The following is a 23,623-nucleotide window of genomic DNA, read 5'->3' on the forward strand; positions in this document are numbered from 1 at the left end:
GTATTCACCGCATGTGGTAAATTCCCCACAATCCTGAGGGCAAACTCTTTTGCTTTGTTTCCTTACAGCTGGGGATTATTTTACAAATGCTTAACATTTGCATTTTAGCTGTGTAACTGATTGGGTCATGTTGTTATATATTCCTGTCTTTTTACAATGTCAGTTGATGATTTTCACTTGGTGATAAAAATAACTTGCTTTTATCAATGTTTTAATTGCAATAATAAATGAAACATTATTGATTATATTCATTTGCACAACACTAAAGATTCAAGAAAGGTATAGGGGGTTATTACAACTTTGGAGGAGGTGTTAATCTGTCCCAAAAGTGACGGTAAAGTGACTGATATACCACCAGCCGTATTACGAGTCCATTATACAGTATCCTATGGAACTCGTAATACGGCTGGTGGTATATCCGTCACATTTGGGACGGATTAACACCTCCTCCAAAGTTGTAATAACCCCCATAGATTCTAAAATCATGACAAACACTTATTATTGGAATTAAAGTATTAAAACGTGTAGCTTTTTGATAATATTTCCATTATTTCTACACCCACCTCACCTCCACCCACTAAAACCACAACTGGAACTACTGTCTATAAATCAACCACTATAAGTATGTATTTCAATGATTTCCCCATACTTGCTTCTTAATGTGCAATACCTACTGATTTTATTTTCGTGATCTAACAATATGCACTCATGTGTACAAAGCACTTCTCCAGCTGCAAATGCTCCAATTTTGAGTCTGCAATTGCAAAAATGATTTTCCTAATTAACCAATCCAAATTTGAAAGGCAGTAACTCTTTCCAGACTGTTCAAACCATATTAAAACCTCCACCTATTTAGTATTTGGAAAGGTAAAATGTTGGGCGTCCCCTATAAAACCAAATCTATATGTGATGGATCAATATTTTTCAAGTGCGATCTATTACAAAAACATTGAAAACGCCGACTCGACTCCTGAGTTTTAGAGATGTCCCATTTCGCAAGAAGGACAGAGTCACTTTAGGCCTACCTCCACTGTATGAATGTAAATAAAACCCTGTTGAAGAGTCAGTAGGAGACCATTGCCAACTCTTCAACAATTATTTTTAAAAAGTAAGCTTTTTTAAGTGTTGTAATGTAGCCTTTAAGGCAAATAGACTGCATTGAAAAAAGTTTATTTTATTTTAAGACAATAAAATACATTTTGATCTGCAGACATTAGAAGGCCACCATCACTGTGATGGCCACCAAATGAAGTGGGGTACAATTTGCAATCTTCCTATTTAATATTCATCTTGTAGACTGGAATATGATCTACTCACATACAGCATTTTATCCATGGACTTTTTGATACATAAGTTGCATCATAAATTCCTATATTGGTCACAACCATTTTTTGTGACCACCATAGAGTGCATGCAGCCATTGTTACATTAATTGTAAACACAATGTGCAACTTTATTGTATAAAGTAAATTAAGCAAACAAAAAAATAACCTTGTAATATTTCTTGATTTTGCAATGTCTTTTAGAGTGTTTGTATTTGTTTTATGCACAATTCATAAGTAAACCATTCAACACCAGTGAATGCAAATCTCAAGTAGCAAATTCTGAATGTTAGTTCATGTTATCATTGTGAGAAAACAGGGCTGATTGCAGAGGCCCCTAACTTTTTGGCCCCATTTTCCACTTTTTGCTGGTGTTTCCCTGACTCTGATGGTGCCCTGGGTACTGCTAACCAGTCCCAGGGCCTGTGTTCCGTGTAAAATCAGTATGCAAATTAGGCTAATTATAATTGGCTAAGTCAACCTACCTATAAGTCCCTAGTATGTGGTAGGGCATGGAGGTTTAGGGACGCCAGCATAGATAGTGCCCCTATAGGTGCACTGCTGAGGTGCCCAGTGTCATTTTAAAGGCAGGCCTGCCTTGCTGGCTGCTTTTAAACTAAAGTTACATGCACATTCGACTTTGGAATTAAAAGTAGATCCAAAGTCTTAAACTACCTTAATTTTACATATAAGTCACCCTAAGGTGTGCCCTTTGTGCCCCAAGGGCTGGGTGCCATGTAACTATAAGCAGGGACCTTATAAAAATAGTTTTATAAGCGCTGGTGAGGTAAAACAGCCACATTCGTTTTCCCTCATTGTAGTGAACGGTCTCCATAGGCTAGAATGGGGAGAATTTATTTTAAATTTTAAAGTCCCCTTAAGTAACAGGTACCATACGTTTGGTCTCAAATTAATTGTTATAATAAATCCCACAACTTCCAGTTGTTGGATTCCATATAACTTGTTTAAGTAAAGAGTTTTAAACTCTACATAAAACGTTGCCAACTTCAGCCCTGTAATGATTTGCTCTGATTGGCCAGCCTCTCGCAGCCTGGCCCGGCTGCCTTGATGAGGTGTGAAGTAGCTTGGGCTGAACAACACAGAGGAATGTGCCTGTGGGAGGAGAGCTTCCCTCAGCAGATGGAGAAGCAGGAAGGGGGAGGGCTGCCAAACTGGTCTTCAAAGGCAGGGAAGGACATTTGGAGCTACCCAGCAACACCCTCACATCCTGCAAACCCAGACAATTAGGTGCCCCCTTGATTAGATTAGGAGAGGGCAAGAGAGGGGTGTGTTTAGGATTTTTAGCCACATCAGTGGGTGGGCTCAACCAGATATAACCTCCATTTTTGCCACACTTCCCAGGAAGTGGTCATCACAGGGGGAAGGACCCTGCACCTGATTGGAGAACCAGGACCCCCCTGTTTTTCACCCAGGAGCAGGGATAAAACTGGCAGACCTGCACCCACACCTCAGTTTCCCACCAGATACCCAAAAAGAAGAATGTCAGAAGAAGAAGGACTGCCCTGCTGGACCCTGACCTGCATCTGGACACTGTACTCTGAAGGACTGCACCAGCTGCACACTTGGGCTCCTCCACAAGAAGGACTTTGCCTGGCTTCAACTGGTTCAAGGAGGGACTCCCTGTTTCCTACAGGTACAAAGGAGCTTCCCAGAGTCCCCTGCATCAAGTCCTGGAAGCAGAGCTCAGCTGACCAGCGTCCATTGGTCATTTATACATTCTGACCAGGTAAATTCTCAGAATTGTAGTCCTAACTCCCAAGGAGCAACTCAGAGACTATGGAACCTTGGATCAAGTTGTGTACACTTCAAGGACCCAATAAGGACCTCGGGAAGAAGATCCAGAAATTTGGAGCTGTTTGGAGCAGCTCCATAAGTTGAAGATGTGCATTGTGGGAGTTGTAGTCCCAGACCCCAAGATGCACACCAGAGCCTCTGAACTCCTGGCCGGTGCTGTGGACCACTTTCCTGAATCAAGAAGCACTTCTGAAAGTAAGTATGTCAGTGTTACCTCATGGGTGGCCTGAACTCTGGACTTTCTCCCTTTCCGGTGTGACCTTGTTTAACCCTTTGAGCGCCAGTTGCTTCTAAGTGCTAGAAAACATTTTTAAAAATTCATATCGCAGGTTCCCTTTATCCGTTTTTTATTTGTTTCGGTGTCATTATAAAGATAAAAATATAATCTATTTCTACAAATTGGTTTTGGATTTTTATCATGCTTTGTGTTTTACCTATTTACTGTTTTGTAATTTGTAAATGCTTTACACATTGCCAAGCTACCAAGTGTTGAGGTGGGTTAAATTTATTGAGACCTATCAGGACCTAATTGGAGGTTAGTGGCCTATTGCTAAGTGTACATACTTACCTGTCCTTACAAATAATCAATTTTCCAACAATAATCATAAATGATTCTACGTTTATAGCATTTTCGGTTCTTTTCACTACTTGGGGCAATCATGTTCCCCATACTTCATTGTTTTAACTATGTACTTGAATGTGGACTTGATGGATAAGGTACTAATTACAAGTGCTGGGTTCCATTTGTTATCCCATGGAAGTAGGAGTTTGCACAGGAACTAAAATTATTATAGTATCACACCCTCATAATTTTCCACTGATAGATTCCTGCAGGACAAACTTACAGAACATTACTGGGAGAAAGGGTGACTAAAGGTCATAATGTACTGAATTCAGTGTGTTAAAAGGCGATTCAGCTTTTAATGTGTCATATAATTTTGAAACTAGAAGAAATACTTTTTTAATACACATGGTAAATTTGTCTCTGTAGGGTAACAATATTTACCACATGTGGTAAATACCCTGCACCCCTGAGCCCATATTCTTATAGGGGCTTTTGCCTTACATCAGGGGGTTATTTTATAAATGCATAACATTTGTATTTTAGCTATGTTACTGATTGAGTTATATATTCCAGTCTTATTACATTGCATTTCTATTTATGATTTTCACTTGGTGATAAAATAACTTGCTTTTAATAAATGTTTTACTTTTAAGAATAAATAAAAATGATTAGTTATATTCATTTGCACAACACTGAAAATTCAAGAATATATATAGATTTTTTATGTATGACAGAATCTTTTCATTGGAATTGAAGTGTTAAAATGTGTAGCTTATTGATAACATGTCCTTCATTGTCTATATCTATAGCCACTAAACCTCCACCCACTAAAACCACAACTGGAACTACGCTCTATACATCAACAACTGGAAGTATGTATTTAAATGATTTCCCCCATACTTGCTTCTTAATGTGCATTGCATACTGATTTCATTTTCATTATATGAAAATATGTACAAAGCACTTCTATGACTGCAAATATTTAATTTTGGAGTTAGAAATTATGTTTTGTCTAACTTACCATTCCAAATTTGAAAGACAGAAATATTTTCCAGTCTCTTAAAATGGGCTAACAACCTCCAACTAGTCAGTATTTAGAAATATCAAATGTTGGGCATTCCATATAAAAACTAAATCTACATTTGATTTATCATTATTGTGCAAGTTTTATTCAGGCAAAAAACACTAAAAATGCTGACGCCCAAGTTTTAGTGATACCACATTTTCAAAAAGGACAGTCACTTTGGGACTCCTTCCACTGTGTGAATGTAAACACAACTGTGTTGAAGGATTCTGCAGGAGACCACTGCTTACTGTTCAACACATTTTGTTTTTTAAAGTAAACTTTTTTAAGTGCTGCAATGTAGTCTTCAAGGAAATTGAACTGCATTTAAAAAAGGTTACTTTAAGACAATCACATACATTTGGATATGCAGACATTAGAAGGCCAGTTCATATTATTGTCATAAGTGATCATACAATATTGCATTTCGGGTTAATTTCACCTCTTGGTGTAATCATGTTCCCTATACTTCATTGTTTTTCACTACCTACTTGAAGAGTATTTGATGGGTTAGGCAGTATTCACAAGTGCAGGGTTAATTTTTTCCCCATAGAAATTAGATTTTGCACAGTGTGAGAAAACAGGGCTGATTGCAGAGGTCCCCTAACTTTTTGCCCCCATTTTCCACTTTTTGCTGGTGTTTTCCTGACTCTTATGGTGCCCTGGGTACTGCTAACCAGTCCCAGGGCCTGTTCTCTGTGTAAAATCAGTATTTACGGGCAGTGATCTGCGCGATGGGTGCAGCTGCACCCGCCACACAGAGGCATTGGCGGTGGCTCCATGTGGAGCCGCCGTCAATGTCCCGGCCAGGAATTCGTCTGCGCCGACGTGTGGAAACACGGTTTCCGCCTGCCATCCCAGAGGAATGTTCTTAATACGGCCGGCGGGGTTCCAGGGGAGCTGGTGGTCACTTGTAAGACCGTCAGCATGAACACGGCGGATTCGACCGCTGTGTTCATAATGAGGGCTGTAGTCTTCAAGGAAAATGTACTGCATTGAAGAAAAGATTTCTTTAAGACAGTCACATACACTTGGATATGTAGGCATTAGAAGGCCACCATCACTCTGATCCTTTGGATTGTTTGTATTTGTTTTTGCACACTTCATGAGAAAATCTTTAAATACCAGTGAATGCAAGCCTCAAAAAGCAAGTTAAGAATGTAGGTTCATTTTATTGTTATAAATGATTCTACTCATATAGCATTTTCTTTCCCACAGAAGTAGGACTTTGCGCTGCAAATAAAATTATTATAGATTGACAGTTTTCCACTTAACTTGTCCACTGATAGATTCCAGAAGATCAAACCTGCAGAACATTATTGGAAGAAAGGCCCACTAAAGGTCATAATGTACAGAATTCAGTGTGTTAAAAAGCAATTCAGCTTTTCATTTGTCTTATTTTAATGTTGAAACAAGGAGAAATATTTGTTTTACCACACATAGTAAATTCATCTCCATAGGGTAACAATATTTACCACATGTGGTAAATACCCACAATCCTGAGCCCATATTCTTATAGGAGCTGTTGTCTTAGAGCAGGGGGTTATTTTAAAAATGTATAACATCTGTATTTCAGCTGTGTAACTGATTGGGTTATATGGTTATTTACTTCTGTCTTATTACATTGTACATCTGTTGATGATTTTCATTGGTGATGAAAATAACTTGCTTTTAATAAATGTTTTAATTGTAAGAATTATGGAAAATGTATTAATTATATTCATTTGCACAACACTAAACATTTGGGAAATATATATAGATTCTCAACATATGACAACATCTTATAATTGGAATTAAAGGAGAAACATATGTAGCTTTCTGATAATATTTCTATAATTGTCTATTTCTATAGCCACCATGCCTCCACCCACTAAAACCACAACCGGAACCACGGTTTATACATCAACCACTGGAAGTATGTATTTCAATGATTTCCCCCATACTTGCTTCTTAATGTGCGTTGCTTGCTGATTTTATTTTCATGATAAGAAAATAATCAGTCATATGTACAAAGCACTTCTATGGCTGTACATACTCCAGTTTGGAGTTTGCAAATGCAAAGATGCTTTTCCTAATTTACCAATCAAAATTTGAAAAATAGTAATCTTTTCCAGACTCTTAAAATAGGATAACAACCTCAACCTATTCAGTATTCGGAAAGGTCAAATGTTTGGCATACGCTATAAAAACCAAATCTATATGTGATGGATAAATATTTTTCAAGTTGAATTTAGTCAAAAACATTGAAAATGCTGACTCCTACGTTTTGGTGATACCCCATTTGCAAAAGGATGGAGTCATTTTGGGACTCCTTCCACTGTGTGAATGTAAACAAAACTGTGATGATGGAGTTGGTAGGAGACCACTGCAGACTCTTCAACACATTTATCAAAAAGTAAACTTTTTACCTGCTGAAATGTATCCTTTAAGGAAAGTGTACTGCTTTGAAAAATAGTTTACTTTATTTTTAGACTATCACATATAATTTGATCTGCAGACATTGGAAGGCCACAATCACTGTAATGGCCTCCAACTGAAGTGAGGTACTATTTGCAATCTACTCACAAACAGAATTTTATAAATGGACGTATTACTACATAAGTTACATCATACATTTCTATGCAGGTCGGAACCAGTTTTTTGTGATCAGCATTTAGAGCATGCGGCCAGTGTTACATAATTGTAAACAAAATATCCAACTATATTCTATAAAGTAAAGTAAAACAAATACAAAAAACGTTCTGCTCTTTCTTGATTTTGGTAAATCATTTGGAGTGTTGGTAATATTTTATGGACAATTCATGAGAAAACCATACTATAACAGTGAATGCAAGTCTTGAGAAGCAAATTCAGAATGTTAGTTCATCTTATTGTCATAAATGTTTCTACACATATTGCATCTTGGGTTAATTTCACTACTTGGTGCAATCATGTTCCCTATACTTCTTTGTTTTTAACTATGTATTTGAAGTGTATGATGGATTAGCTACTAATTACAAGCACATGGTTACATTGTTTTCCCATAGAAATAGGAGTTTGCACAGAAGCTAAGATTATTATACTACAACACCCTGATACAGAAAGTTATCAGAAATGGTAATGCAAGTTACAAGTTTATTCTTGATGAGTAATGAATAAAAATCAATACATCGATACATCACATTATTCTATAAAAAGTAATAAATATACAATACAAAATATCAGTTTAACATTCTACAATCTAGATGATAAAAAGCATATCAAAAACTTATTGTTATCTAAAAAGGGGATTCCCACACTCCTGTGCAAAGATTTTTTATATTAATTGTCCTCTACCGTTAGAAGTTTTCGTGATACCAAGCATAGAAACTTCAAAAATGTTGCATTTAAAACAATGTCCTGGGGTTTGAGGCAGGCAATCACTGCTTGCCAGCAAGACCGTATTCCCCTCTGATTAAATAATGACTTCAATAGAAGTTTGTGTTAGGTTCTTAAAACGTTACAGATACAAACTAAATGAATTATATCTTCCTCTCCGTTTCCACATAGCCTACACTGTGGGATTTTTAGAGAGCGTTCCCATGGGACTAGGAGGGCATTTCCCGGAATACTCCCAAATCTATATTTAATGAAAAGATCTTTATCTGTCTTGGTCCACCCTGCCTCCAGGTACGGCTGAAGCTTTAAAAGTTTAGAATCATTAATGATCATCCACGAGTGTGATCTAGTAGCTAGTAAATCCTTGTCCATGATTAATGATCTTTTTTTTTGCAATCCGATTTAAAAAAAATTAAAAAGAAATGTAAGAGACATTTGAGTCCCATAACTCCACTGCCCCTAGGTCGATTAGTGCCTGGTCTAAGTACCGGCGCCCAGTGGCTGCGGTGTTTCAGCTGATCTCTTTCCAAAGGGCATGACAGAGCGGATTTTCCTTTGCCAGCTGTAACTGTTTCCAGACTTTGATATAGCTGTCTTTTCTGCCTATGCTTTGGTTTACATAGCCAAACTCCAGCCTAATTTGTGCTAATGAGGTTTATCCCGGTAGCTGAAATAGGGACCTAAAGACTTTTCCAATGAGTTTATTTAAAATAGTAGCGTCTTGCCAACACAGAGCTTCGCTTCCATATCCTAGAGTTGGAATTAGTTTGGTTGCGATGACTTTAAGCAGGGGCCGATAGCTACGGGCAGTTAGGAATTTTTTTAGAGTTTCGAAAGCAAATAATAGCACGTGGCCTTTTCTATATAACTCCTGTTTCTGAGAAAGAAAGGAACCACGTTCGTCAAAAAGTACACCAAGGAATCTGCACTGATTTACTTGTTCCAGAGGGCCCCTTTGTGAGTTGCATTTGATTTTTAAGGATTTGTTTTACTGATTCTCATTACTTTAGTTTTATCCTGGTTAACTTCCATTCCACTCTGCTCTGCGTATTCAAATATCTTAAAAATAAGTCTCTGTAGTCCTACTTTAGTTTGGCTCAGGAGAACCACATCATCGGCGTATAGCAGATTTGAAATAATCATATTGCCGAGCTTTGGAGAGTGCCCATTTACCCTGTTAATTCCACAGATAAATCAGATAAGAAGAGATTGAAAAGGAATGGTGCCTGCACACAGCCCTGTTTCAATCCCTGCTATGTCATAATTTTCCTAGAAAGGAAGGAGCCATCCCCTACCTTGACACTTATCCATGGGTGTGTATGTAGCTGTTGTATGGCTTTTAATAAAGTCTCCGGTATTCTCCAGGAAGCTAGCTTCTCCCATAAGAGAGGTCGCCAGACCAGATCAAAAGCTGATTTAAAGTCCACAAAACACAGATACAGGGGCTGTTTTTTGTGTTGGCATTTGTCAATAATCATTGATAAAGTTAATATGTTTGCAGCGGTGCCTAGGCCCTTTACAAAACCTGTCTGGTTAGGAGGGATGATACTATTTTCCATTGCCCAGCTATGGAGGTGTTCCAATAGGAGACCTGCGTAGTATTTGGCTTCTACATCTATTAGAGTTATTAGTCGGTAATTCTCAGGTTTTGTTTTGTTACCTCCTTTAAATATTGGGTGAATTATCGCTCATTTCCAGGATTTGGGAATACTTCTTGACAGTATACAATGATTGAAAGTAGGGGCAAGGTTTTCACCCCAGTAAGTCGAATCTAGTATAAACAGATCATTCGGGATCCCATTGGGGCCGGGAGCACTCCCATTTTTACTTTTTTTATTAAATTGCTAACTTCTGTTGCTGAGAAAGTTATTTCTTTATTTTCCTTTTGGACGAAAAGGGATTTTGGTATAATTTTCCCTGGACTTAATTTTTCTGTAGCCACTTTTAAGATTTTATCAACTAGCTTGAATTCATCAATGTGTTGATTTAAATAATCAACCCAGACGGGTTCCGGGATATTTGAACTAAACAAAGTGCTTGGGGCCTTATTCAAATCATTGACCATTTTCCAAAAACCCTGAGTATTTTGTTTTTCACTTAGAAATAGGGCTTTTGCCCAAAGGTCTTGATGTTTCTGGTGTTTATGTTCCCATAGTTGTTTCCGATATGCATTATTTAGATTTTTTAAATCAGCCTTAATATAGCCATTTGTTGGGTCCTTATTATACAATTTTAATACTTTATTTCTTTCTTTCCTTAATTTAATAATATGTGCTGAATAATTTATATTTATGTTTGTATTTGCACCCCGTGCCTTATTTCGATATCCCTTTTGTGGTTGATCTACAAGAAGACTAACCACAAAATTGTTTAGGAAGAGTGACCAAGTTTCTATTGGGTCCATGGTTATGTCCATGTTACATTGTGCAAAAATTGTCCTTAATCGGACCCCTATAGATTTCTTTAGTTTTTCGGACCATCTGTAACCACAGTAACATTATAGTTTATTGTAGTGACGTCTCCTGGCATGGTTTGTACAGAGTTGTGAGTAAGTGGATCATATCCTATTTCTAGGCATTGCTGGCCATGATCACTCATATCTGATTTTATGATCAAAAACTTTGTAATTAATGTAAGCAGAAATAGTGAGACCACAGTATAGTCAATTATTGTGTGGGTTTGGTTAGCGTAACAGGTAGGTGCTGGTGGAGTGTCCTGAGGGTATCTCCCATTTAGAATTCTAAGCCCAAGAGCCTCAAAGTCTTTTACTAGAGTGAGTGCTCGCGTACCAGCTTTTCCTCTCTCGTTTTCCGCCAGAGATTGTTGTGGTACAGCCCATAGGTGATCTTGCAAAATGGTTTGTGTATCCCTTTCAAAGGGATTTAATAGTTTTTTATTGAAATCCCCTATTATCAGAAGCTCAAGGGGGCCTAGATCTTGATGGGCAGTTACGATTCTATCTATCAATTTCGATTACATGTATTTTTTTGATTGGGCATCTGGGTGGATGTAAACATTGATTAGGAGGAGGGGGTTTGAATGATCCCTATGCCACCCGTTTAGCTTCACTACCAGGAAATCTTTGTTTTCAACATATATTCGAGTACACAATAATTTTAGACATGCTGAAATGAACGTAGCAAGGCCCCCCTTTGAATGGCCATACTTTTTTTCATTTATTGCTGGGGAAAACTGCATTGTAAAAAAGGTTAACTTTATTTTAAGGCAATTACATACATTTTGATCTGCAGATATTAGAAGGCCAACATTACTATGATGGCCACCAACTGAACTGAAGTGCAATTTGTAATTTTCTTATTTAATATTCATCTGGTAGACTGGAATATGACCTACTTACATACAGAATTTTATGAACAGACTTATAACTACATAAGTAGCATCGGCATTTAGTGCATGTGGCCATTGTTACATAATTGTTAACAAAATGTACAACTGTGTTGTATTAAGTAAAGTAAACACAAAGAACTTTGTGTTAGTTCTTGATTTTGCAAAATGTATAGGAGTGTTTGTATTTTTTCTATGCACACTTGATGATAACAACTTTAAATGCAAGTGAACACAAGACTCAAGAAGAAAATTAAGAATGTTAGTTATTATTGACATAATGATTCTACACATAAAGCTTTTTGTATTAATTTCACCAATTGGTGCAATCATGTTACCTATACTTCACTATTTTAGGTACGCACTTGAAGTGTATATAATGGATTAGGCACTAATTACAAGTGCAGGGTATTTTTTTCCCCACAGAATTATGAGCTTGCACAGGATCTAAAAATGGTATAGTATCACACCCTGACAGCCTTCCACTGGTCAAACGAAAAGAACATGACCAATTCAGCTTTTCATGTGTCATTTTAATTTGATACTAGGAGAAGGGCACGGTAAATCCATCTACATAGGCTAACAATATTTACCACATGTGGTAAACACCTCCCAGTCATGAGCACACATTTTTAAGAGGGTTGTGGATTTAAAGCAGGGGCTTAGTTTAAAAAAGCATATCATTTGTATTTTCGCTGTGTAACTCATTGGGTTATGCTGTTATATACTCCAGCCTTATTAAATTTTATCTCTGCTGATATTTTTTCACTCGGTGATAAAAATAGCTTGCTTTTAATAGATGTTTTAATTTTAAGAATAAATGAAAATGTATTAATTACATTTATTTGCACAATACAAAAAAATCAAGAATATATATAGATTCTCAATATATGACAAAATATTTTAATTGAAATTGAAGTATTAAACTGTGTTGATTTTTAAAAATATTTCCATCATTGTTGACGCTTTTTCTAACTTACGAAACCAAATTTGAAAGACAGCAATCTTTTTTCAGACTCTTAAAATGGGATAAGAACCTCCACCTATTCAGTATTTGGAAAGGTCAAATGTTGGGCACCCCCTATAAAAACCAAATGTATATGTGTTGGATCAATATTTTGCAAGTGTAATTCAGTCGAAAAAACTGACTCCCAAGTTTCTGTGATACCCCATTCTCAAAAAGAGCAGAGTCACTTTGTGATTCTTTCCACTGTGCAAATGTAAACAAAACTGTGTTGAAGGATTCAGTAGGAGAACAATGCATACTCTTCAAAACAATTTTTAAAAAGTAAACTTGTTTTAAGTGCTTCAATGTAGCCTTTAAGAAAAATGTAATACATTGAAAAAATGTTTACTTTAAGGCAATCACATACATTTTGATCTGCAGGCATTAAAAGGCCACCATCACTGTGATGGCCACCAACTGAAGTGAGGTGCAAGTTGCAATCTTCCAATTTAATATTCTTCTGGTAGCCTGGACTATGATCTACCCATATACAGAATTGTAAAAATGGACTAACTACATCATAAGTTATATCATAAGATTATATGCGGGTCGCAAGCAGTTTTTTTGTGATCTGGCCATTGTTACATAATTGTAAACAAAATGTTCAACTCTATTGTATAAAGTACAGTAAAAAAATAGAAAGAACTTTGTGCTAGTTCTTAATTTTTTGCAAAATACTTCGGATTGTTTGTATTTATTTTTTGCACAGTTCATGAGAAAACCTTTATACAAGTCAACACAAGACTCAAGAAGAAAATTCAGACTAGTAGTTGACTTTATTGTCATAAATGATTCTACACAAATAGCATTACGGGTTAATTTCACCAATTGGTGGAATCATTTTACCTACACTTCACTGTTTTAACTATGCACTTGAAATGTATATGATGGGTACGGCACTAATTACAAGTGCGGGGAAATTATTTTTCCCATGTAAATAGGATCTAAAAATATTATAGTATCACACCCTGATAGCTTTCTACTGATATGAACGTTCAAACTTACAAAACATAACCAATTCAGCTTTATCTATATACCATTTTAATGTGATACTAGGAGAAGGACTTTTTTTTACCACACATGGTAAATTCATCTTCATAGGGCAACAATATTTACCACATGTGGGAAATGCCTCACAACCCTGAGCCCAAATTTTTAAAATAGGTTGTTGCCTTACAGCTGTGGGTTAGTTTCAAGTTCATAACATTTGTATTTTAGCTGTGTTCCTCACTGGGTCATACTGTTATATATATCTGTCTTACTACATTATGTCTCTGTTGATGATTTTCACTTGGTAATAAAAATAGCTTGCTTTTGTTTGATTTTTTTTGTAAGAGTAAATGAAAATATTGATTCTATTCATTTTCACATCACTAAGGATTCAAGAATATATATATAGATTATAAATTTACAATAAAAACCTACAATTGAAATTGAAATATTAAAATGTGTAGCTTTTTGATAATACTTCCATCATTGTGTATTACTATAGCCACCACACCTCCACCCACCAAAACCACAACTGGAACTACGGTCTATACAACAACCACGAGAAGTATGTATTTCAATGATTTCCCCCATACTTGCTTCTTAATGTGCATTGCCTACTGATATTATTTTCATGATATGGAAATATGCACCAATATACACAAAGAACTTCTGTGGATGCAAATAGTCCAACCTGGAGTCTGAAAATGCAAATATGCTTTTTCTAATTTACCAATCCAAATTTGGAAGTCAGTAATCTTTTCCAGACTCTCAAAATGAGATAACAACCTCCACCTATTCAGTCTTTTGAAAGTTCAAATGTTGGTAATCCCCTATAAAAACTGAGGGCTGATTCACAAGGTAAACTTAGAAACTTGGGCCCTCATTCCGAGTTTGGGGGCTCCCAGTAGTGTACTCCCCACCACTGATCACTGTACTTACCCCCACATATACGCAGGCACCCACACAGAACCACAGACACGCACACCCTGCACTCACTCACTCACAACACCCTTACACTCACGCGCACACACGCAACACCCCCAAATCCATAGACACTCACATGCATAACACTCCCACTCACACACGCACTCAGTACATTCACCCCATTGACACACATACAAACTCCATCCCCCACCCCCTCCTTTTCTGAACATACACACAGACACAACCCTCACCACTGTCTACATGCATGCACATAAGCACCCCGACCAAGCATTAAAATTTACCCACACGTGCATCAGCATCGCCACAGTTACACACAGACACACACGTACGCATGCACAAACACTCCCTTCCCACCACCCATTCATTACACGCATACACACACTCACACACATCCATTCATGCACCCCACCACCTCCCCTTGCAGAGTACACTTACTTCATCCGATGTGGTGCTCATCCCTGAGGTGATGGGACCCGTTGCTCCCACTGCCAGCAGCGCCCCACCATTAGGTTACACTGTCAGCTTGGCCAACGGAGGAAGAAAATCAGTTCCACTGCCAGTACACCATGCCAACAGGACTCCAACAGGCGTATTATGATGCATAATCTGACGTGGCAGTGTCCTGTACGACAATGCGGTGCTGGCAGTGGAAGATGGTAGGACCCATCCCCTCCGGGACGACCACCTCTCTGAAACAGGTATGTGAACCATCCAAAAGGGGGGCGTTGGCTGCACGTTTGTGGTGTGTGCGTGTATGTGTAGCGAAATGGGTGTGCGTGTGTCCAAATGAAGCAGAAGGGAGGGTGTGTGTCAGAGTGCGAGTCCGTGTGTGTTTGTATGCAGTGGGGTGGGTGTATCTGTCTGAGTGCGTGTATGTGTGCGAAAGGGGGGTGTCTGAGTGCATGTATGTGTGCGAATGGAGGTGTCTGAGTGCATGTTTGTGAGAGAGCAAGTGGGGGTGTCTGGATGGATGCGTGTGGTTGGGGAGGTGTCTGCATGTATGCTGTTGAGGTATCTCTGCATGTATGCTGATGGGAGTATGTGTCTCCATGCATGCGAAAGGGGGGGTGTGCAAGTCTGTGGCTGGGGGGTGTGTGCAAGTCTGCGGATGGGGGAGTGTACAAGTGTGCAGATTAGGGGGGAATGTGAGCATGTATGCATATGCAGAGGGGGAGTGCTTTGAATGTATGTGTGCATAGAGGGGGTGTCTGAATACAGAGGGGGTGCGTATGTGTGAGTGGGGGGGTGTATGTCAGTGTGAGAGGGGATTGAGAGTTTTGTACAGACATGTGTGGTTGGGTGGGGAGTGTTTGCAATTGTGAGGACATTTCAGGTGGTGCATGGAGGTGTGTGGACGTGTGAGGGTGCATGTGCAGGCAACAAGAATGGAGATTCCTTTTGCTGGGTGCGTTACAACCAGGCTTTTCATGCTGGGGCGACTGCCGCGAAAAGCCAGGCGGTATGCTGCCTTCTAACACGGCTGGCGGTCTGAGGTCTGCCGCAGGCCGTATTACTGCGAGGGGACTGGCGGGCCGGGTGGCGTTGTGGCCGTTTGGCTTTGGCCAAACCAGCCTATTTGTACTGTGGCGGTCTTTACTGCTGGGTCCATGTCGGTAAGACCGCCACACTCATAATTAGGCCCTCAGTGTGTTGAAAAGCCATTCAGCTTTATATGTGTCATTTCACTATCAAAACTAGGAAAGGACATTTTATTTTACCATACATGCTAAAAATGGTAAATACCTCACAATCCTGAGCCCAAATTCTTAAAAGGGTTGTTGCTTTACAACAGGGGCCTAGTTTACAAATGTATAACATTTGTATTTTAGCTGTGTTACTCATTAGGTTATACTGTTATAAGTTCCTGTCTAATTGCATTGCATCTAAGTTGAAGATTTTCACTTGGTGAAAAAAAGTTACATGCTTTTAATAAATGTTTTAATTGTATGAATAGATGAAAATGTATTGATTACATTCATATATTCTACATGTTTTTTACAAAAACGTATAACTAGAATTGAAGTATTAAAATGTGTAGCTTTTTATAATACTTCCCTCATTGTGTATTACTATAGCCACCACACCTCTACCCACCAAAACCACCACTGGAACTACAGTCTATACAACAACCACTGGAAGTATGTATTTCAATGATTTTCCCCCATACTTGCTTCTTAATATGTGCATTGCCTACTGATATTATTTTCATGACATTAAAATATGCACTCATATATACAAGGCACCTATGTGGATGCAAATAGTCCAACCTGGAGTCTGAAAATGCAAATATGCTTTTTCTAATTTACCAATCCAAATATGAAAGTCAGTAATCTTTTCCAGACTCTTAAAATGGGATATCATCCTCCACCTATTCAGTCTTTTGAGAGGTCAAATGTTGGCAATCCCCTATAAAAACCGAGGGCTGATGCACAAGGTAAACTGAGAAAGTTGGGCTCTCATTCTGAGTTTGGCGGTAACCTGACTGCCATTCCGGGGCGGTGTTTTAACCGGCGTCCAGGGTAGCGGTGAAGAGTGCCAGATTACAAGTGTGGCGGTTTGGCCTGTGCCACAATGCCAACTAATCTGTTCCTACCGCCAAGGCGGTTGGATCCACTGGGCTGGCGATGAGCATTTTCAACCCCGCGGTTCACCCAATACCACCGACGGTATCACAAATCCCCTTTCCACCCGGGATTTTGTAGTGGTATCAACACCACGTAATCTCTGGTGGAAAGGCTATCAGCAACAGGAATTTGCATTCCTTTCACCGGTAGATGACTTCCCCACCCCCTACCATATACTCAAGAGCCCCCCACCCCATTCCCTTACAACATTCCAACCCCCACCTTTCTGAACCCCCCAGGAACCTCCAAACACCCCGCTCCCAGTACTGAACCCCCACCCCGATCCCTGTACTTACCCCCACATACATACACGCACCCACACGAACCCACAGACATGCACATCCTGCACTCACTCACTTACAACACTCTTACAATCATGTGCACACACACATGCAGCACCCCCCAAATCTGTACACACATAGACACTCACATGTGTGACACACCCACTCACACACGCACTCAGTACATTCACCCCCATTGACAGGCATACACTCTCCATCCTCCACCCCCTCCTTTTCTGAACATACATACACACACAACCTCCACCACTGTCTACATGCATGCACACACGCATCCAGAGCAAGCATTCACATTCTCTCACACATGCATCACCATCATCACATTTACACACAGACACAACCGCACGCATGCACAAACACTCCCCACCCACCCCCATTCATTGCATGCATACACACACTCACACACATCCATTCACACACCCCTCCTTCTCCCCTTGCTGAGGACTCTTACCTCGTCCTACGTGGTACTCCTTCATGAGGTGACTGGACCTGTTGCTCCCTCTGCCGGCAACACCCCACCATCAGGACACCGCCAGGCCGTATTACAGGTTGTAATACGGCAGCTGTGTCCTACTGGCAGGGCCAGTCAGGTGGTGGAACAGCCTGTGCACTCCAACAGCCAGCATGACTACTGGAGGAGTTCCGCCCAAATTGTGGCAGAAATCCTTCAGGACTTATAATATGGCAGTCGGAAGACAGCCAGCACGGTGGTCTTCTGGCACCTGCAACTTCGGCAGTCTAAGGAAAAGACTGCCGAACTCAGAAAGACAACCTTGGTCTAAATTTAGACCAAACATCTAAGTGTAGGACTTTGAGAATTCACAAAGGGCATTTACGAATAGTATCTTTAGTTCCGCACTCGCAGCGAAGATTCCATCTCAAGTGTGGACCTAAGGATACTAGTCATAAATGCCCTTTGTGAAGTCCCAAAGCCGTAAATGTAGACATATTGTTTAAGTTTAAACCAAACATCTAAGTTTACCTTTGTGAATCGGCCCCCAAATCTATATGTGACGGATCAATGTTTTGAAATGTAATCTAGTCAAACGAATTGAAAATGCTGACCACTGCATTTTGATGATAACCCATTCACAAAAAGAACAGAGTAACTTTGGACTTCCTTCCACTGTGTGAATATAAAGAAACTGGGATAAAGAGTTGGTAGGTGACCACTGCCTACTCCTCAACAATTCTTTTTAAAAAGTAAACTTTTCTAAGTGCTATAATGTAGAATTTAAGAAAAATGGACGGCACTGAAAAAAGTTTGCTTCATTTTAAGACAATCACATACATGTTGATCTGCAGATGTTAGAAGGCCACCATCACTGAGTGAGTTGCAATTGGCAATCTTTCTATTCAATATTCATCTGTTTTTTGGGAGTGTTTGTATTTGTATCATGCACAATTCATGAAAAAAATACCAGGGCATGCATGTCTCAAGTAACAAATTCAGAATGCCAGTTTTTTGTATTGTCATTAAAGATTCTACTCATATAGGAGTTTGGTTTAATTTCACCACTTGGTGCAATCATGTTCCCCATGCTTCATTGTTTTTAACTACTTTCTTGAAGTATATACGATGGATTAGGTACAAAATTCTCAGTGCAGGGTTACATTTTTCCCCCAAGGAAGTAGGAGTTTGTGCAGCAAATAAAATCATTATAGAATCACACCCTGATATTTTTCCAGTGAACTTTTCCACTGATAAATTCCAACAGGTCAAACATTATTGGGACAAAAGGCTCTCTAAAGGTCATAATGTACAGAATTCAGGCCCTCATTATGACTTCAGCGGTCTTTCTGCAAGACTGCCAAAGCTGCTGCCGCCAAAAGACCGGCAGTGTTGGTGGTCCAAAGACCACCATATTAGGAGTTGCTTAGGATTTCCACCCGTTTCTGGGTAGAAATCCAACCCTGTCAGCTTGGCCAATGGAGGAAGAAAAGCAGTTCCACTGCCACTAGACCATGGCAACAGGACTTCACCCAGGGTATTATGATGCATAATCTGACGTGGCGGAGTCCTTTACGACAGTGCGGTGCTGGCAGTGGAAGATGCCAGGAACCATCCCCTCTTGGATGACCACCTCGCTGAAACAGGTATGTGAACCATCCAAAAGGGGGGCGTTGGCTGCATGTGTGTGGTGTGTGCGTGTATGTGTAGCGAAATGGGTGTGCGTGTGTGCATGCAAGTGTGTATGGAGGGTGTGTGTGTGTCTGACTGGAAGGAAATGGGAGTGTGTGTCAGAGTGCAAGTGCTTGTGTGTTTATATGCAGAGGGGTGGGGGTATTTGTCTGAGTGCATTTATGTGTCTGAAAGGGGGGTGTCTGAGTGCATGTATGTGTGCGTATGGGGGTGTCTGAGTGCATGTTTGTGAGAGAGGATGTCTGGATGGATGGGTGCAGTTTGGGGTGTGTCTGCATGTATGCTGTTGGGGTGTTTGCATGTATGCAGTTGGGGATGTGTGTCTGCTTGCATGCAGATCGGGGGTGCAAGTGTGCAGATGGGGTGTGTGCAAGTATGCAGATGAGGGGGAATGTGTGCATGTATGCATATGCAGAGGTGGAGAGTGTCAATGTATGCTTGTGTAGAGCGGGTGTGTCTGAATGTGGAGGGGGTGGGGGTGGGAGTGTGAATGATTGCAGAGGGGGGTGCGTATGTGTAAGTGGGGGTGTGTGTATGTCAGTGTGAGAGGGTATGGGGTGTTTGTGGATATATGTGTGGTTGCTGTTTACAATTGTATGGACATTTCCAAGGGTGCATGGAGGTGTGTAGATGCATGTGCAGGAAACAGGAATGGGGATTCCTGTTGCTGGGTGCGTTACAACCAGGCTTTTCATGCTGGGGCGACTGCTGCGAAAAGCCTGGCGGTATGTCGCCTCCTAATACGGCCGGCGGTCTGAGGTCTGCCGCAGGCCCAGAGGAGCTCACCACGGGCCGCATCGGTGTGACCGCACTGGCCTACTTGTAATGTGGCAGTCTTTACCGCCCGGTCCATGTCGGAAAGACTGCCACACTCATAATCAGGACCTCAGTGTGTTGAAAAGCCATTCAGCTTTGTATGTCTCATTTTAATGTCGAAACTAGGAAAGGACTTTTTTTTACCACACATGGTAAATTAATCTGCATAGGGTAACAATATTTACCACATGTGGCAAATACCTCACAATCCTGAGCCCCAATTCTTAAAAGGGTTGTTGCTTTACGGCAGGGGCCTAGTTTACAAATGCATAAGATTTGTATTTTAGCTGTGTTACTCATTGGGTTATATTGTTATATGTTCCTGTCTTATTACATTGTATCTATGTTGAAGATTTTCACTCGGTGAATAAAATAATAGGCTTTTAATAAATGTTTTAATTGTATGAATAGATGAAAATGTATTGATTACATTCATATATTCTACATTTGTTTTTACAAAAACCTATAACTAGAATTCAAGTATTAAAATGTGTAGCTTTTTTATAATACTTCCATCATTGTCTATTACTTTAGCCACCACACCTCCACCCACCAAAACCACCTCTGGAACTACAGTCTATACAACAACCACTGAAAGTATGTATTTCAATGTTTTTCCCCATACTTGCTTCTTAATAGGCATCGCCTACTGATATTATTTCATGATTATTGTCAGTAATCTTTTCCAGACTCTTAAAATGGTATAACAACCTCCACCTATCAGTCTTTTGAAAGGGCAAATGTTGGTAATCCCCTATCAAAACTGAGGGCTGATTCACAAGGTAAACTTAGGCACTTGGGCCCTCATTCCGAGTTTGGTGGTAACCTGATCGACATTCTGGCAGTGGTGTTTTGACTGCCGCCAGGGTAGCAGCGAAGAGTGCCAGATTATGAGCGTGGTGATTTGGCCTGTGCCAAACCGCCACTTAACCAGTTCCTACCGCCATGGTGGTTGGACCCGCCGGGCCGGCGATGAGCATTTCCAACCCGGCGGTCCACCCAATACCACTGGCAATATCACAAGTCCCCTTTCTGCCAGAATTTTTGTGGTAGTAGCAATGCCATGTAATCCCTGGTGGAAAGGCTACCGGCAACAGGAATTTACCTTCATATCACCGGTCGATAACTCCCCCACCCTCCTACCATATATCCAAAAGCATCCCACCCCCTTTCCTTACAACTTTCCAACCCCTACATCCCCAAACACTCAGGAACCGAACCCCCACAGCACCTGCTCCCAGTAGTGAACCCCCCACTTCCCACCCCCCCTGAACCCTGTACTTACCCCTACATATATGCATGCACCCACACGAACCCACAGACACACACACCCTGAACTCACTCACTCACGACACCCTTACACTCACGCTCACAATGCAAAACCCCTAAAATCCATACACACATAGACTCTCACATGGGTAACACCCCCACTCACACACGCACTCAATACATTCACCCCCATTAACACGTATGCACACTCCATCCCTCACCCCCTCCTTTTCTGAACATACATACACACACAACCCCATCACTGTCTACATGCATGCACATACGCACCCCGACCAAGCATGCATATTCACCCACAAATGCATCACCAACACCACAGTTACACACAGACACACACACATGCATGCACAAACACTCCCCTCCCACCCCCATTCATTAAAAGCATACACACACTCACACACATCCGTTCATGCACCCCATCCCCTCCCCATGCAGAGGACACTTCCCTCGTCCTTAGAGGTGCTCCTCCCTGAGGGGACGGGACCCATTGCTCCCACTGCCGGCAGCGCCCCACCATCAGGACACCGCCAGGCCATATTACAGGTTGTAATACGGCAGCGGTGTCCTACTGGCGGAGAGGGTCTGGTGGTGGAACAACCCCTGTGCCTCCAACAGCCAGCATGAATACTGGAAGATTTCCACCCAAATTATGGCGGGCCGGGTGGCGGTTTAACTTTGGTCAAACTGGCCTAATTGTAATGTGCCATTCTTTACAGCCGGGTCCATGTCGGTAAGACCGCCACACTCATAATTAGTACCTCAGTGTGTTGAAAAGTCATTCAGCTTTATGTGTGTCATTTTAATGTTGAAACTAGAAAAGGACTTTTTTTTACCACACATGGTAAATTAATCTCATAGGGTAACAATATTTACCAAATGTGGTAAATACATCACAATCCTGAGACCAAATTCTTAAAAGGGTTGTTGCTTTACGGCAGGGGCTTAGTTTACAAATGCATAAGATTTGTATTTTAGCTGTGTTACTCATTGGGTTATACTGTTATATGTTCCTGTCTTATTACATTGTATCTATGCTGAAGATTTTCACTTGATGAAAAAAATAATATGCTTTTAATAAATGTTTTAATTGTATGAATAGATGAAAATGTGTTGATTACATTCATATATTCTACATTTTTTTACAAAAACTTATAACTAGAATTCAAGTATTAAAATGTGAAGCTTTTTTATAATACTTCCATCATTGTCTATTATTATAGCCACCACACCTCCACCCACCAAAACCACCACTGGAACTACAGTCTATACATCAACCACTGGAAGTATGCATTTCAATGATTTTCTACCCATACTTGCTTCTTAGTACGTGCGTTGCCTACTGATATTATTTTCATGATATGAAAATATGCACTCATATATACAAAGCACTTCTGAAGATGCAAATAGTCCAACCTGGAGTCTGAAAATGCAAAAGAACAAGGTACTTACCGTCGGAAATGAGGTATCTGGTAGAGACTCTATCTAGCTGCAGATTCCTTACCTTAGAATTCCCTGGCGTCAGCTTTGAATTCAGATTTTTTTCTGAAGAGTGCCCTGCGCGTGCCGTCAGACGTGGTCGTTCGGATCTGCGTGCGTCGACCAGTACCGCGTGCGTCGTCAGCATCATTGGAGCCGTCTATGACATCACGGTTGTCTATACAGATGCCGTCTCTACGTGTGTACGTCAGTTCTTTTCCACAACTTCCCACGCCAGAAGCACAGGGTCATGGAAGAACCAACAGTTATGGATTTTACCTCTTTGACTGTTTGAATTAAAAATTATTTCATGCCTTTAAGAAAGGCAAAAATTCCAAAATCATATATGTACATCTGTATATATAAACATATATATACATCTATCCGTATAAAAAATATCCGCAGAGCGGGGAGGCTTGGGTGGGTGTAAGGAATCTGCAGCTAGATAGAGCCTCTACCAGATACCTTGTTACCGAAGGGAAGTAACTAGTTCATCTGATAGAGACTTCTATCTGCAGCTTCCTTACCATAGAATAGATACCCAAGCTATAACCCCTGGCGGTGGGTCTG

General features: G+C 40.3%; 1 protein-coding gene across 50 annotated transcripts in view; it reads left to right on the forward strand.

The window, feature by feature from the left end:
* Positions 1–23,623, forward strand: part of LOC138288307 (mucin-19) — a 1,675,551-nt gene that overhangs the window by 1,027,063 nt on the left and 624,865 nt on the right. For 49 of the 50 annotated variants that reach the window (XM_069229764.1, XM_069229784.1, XM_069229763.1 and 46 more), the window contains 3 exons: positions 4,512–4,574; positions 6,618–6,680; positions 13,966–14,028. In XM_069229764.1, the coding sequence (XP_069085865.1) occupies positions 4,512–4,574; positions 6,618–6,680; positions 13,966–14,028 (189 nt within the window). The remainder of the gene's footprint in view (positions 1–4,511; positions 4,575–6,617; positions 6,681–13,965; positions 14,029–23,623) is intronic. The other variant, XM_069229788.1, reaches the window with a different exon arrangement.

This window comes from Pleurodeles waltl, chromosome 4_1 (assembly GCF_031143425.1).
Source record: "Pleurodeles waltl isolate 20211129_DDA chromosome 4_1, aPleWal1.hap1.20221129, whole genome shotgun sequence".
Taxonomy (NCBI): Eukaryota; Metazoa; Chordata; class Amphibia; order Caudata; family Salamandridae; genus Pleurodeles; species Pleurodeles waltl.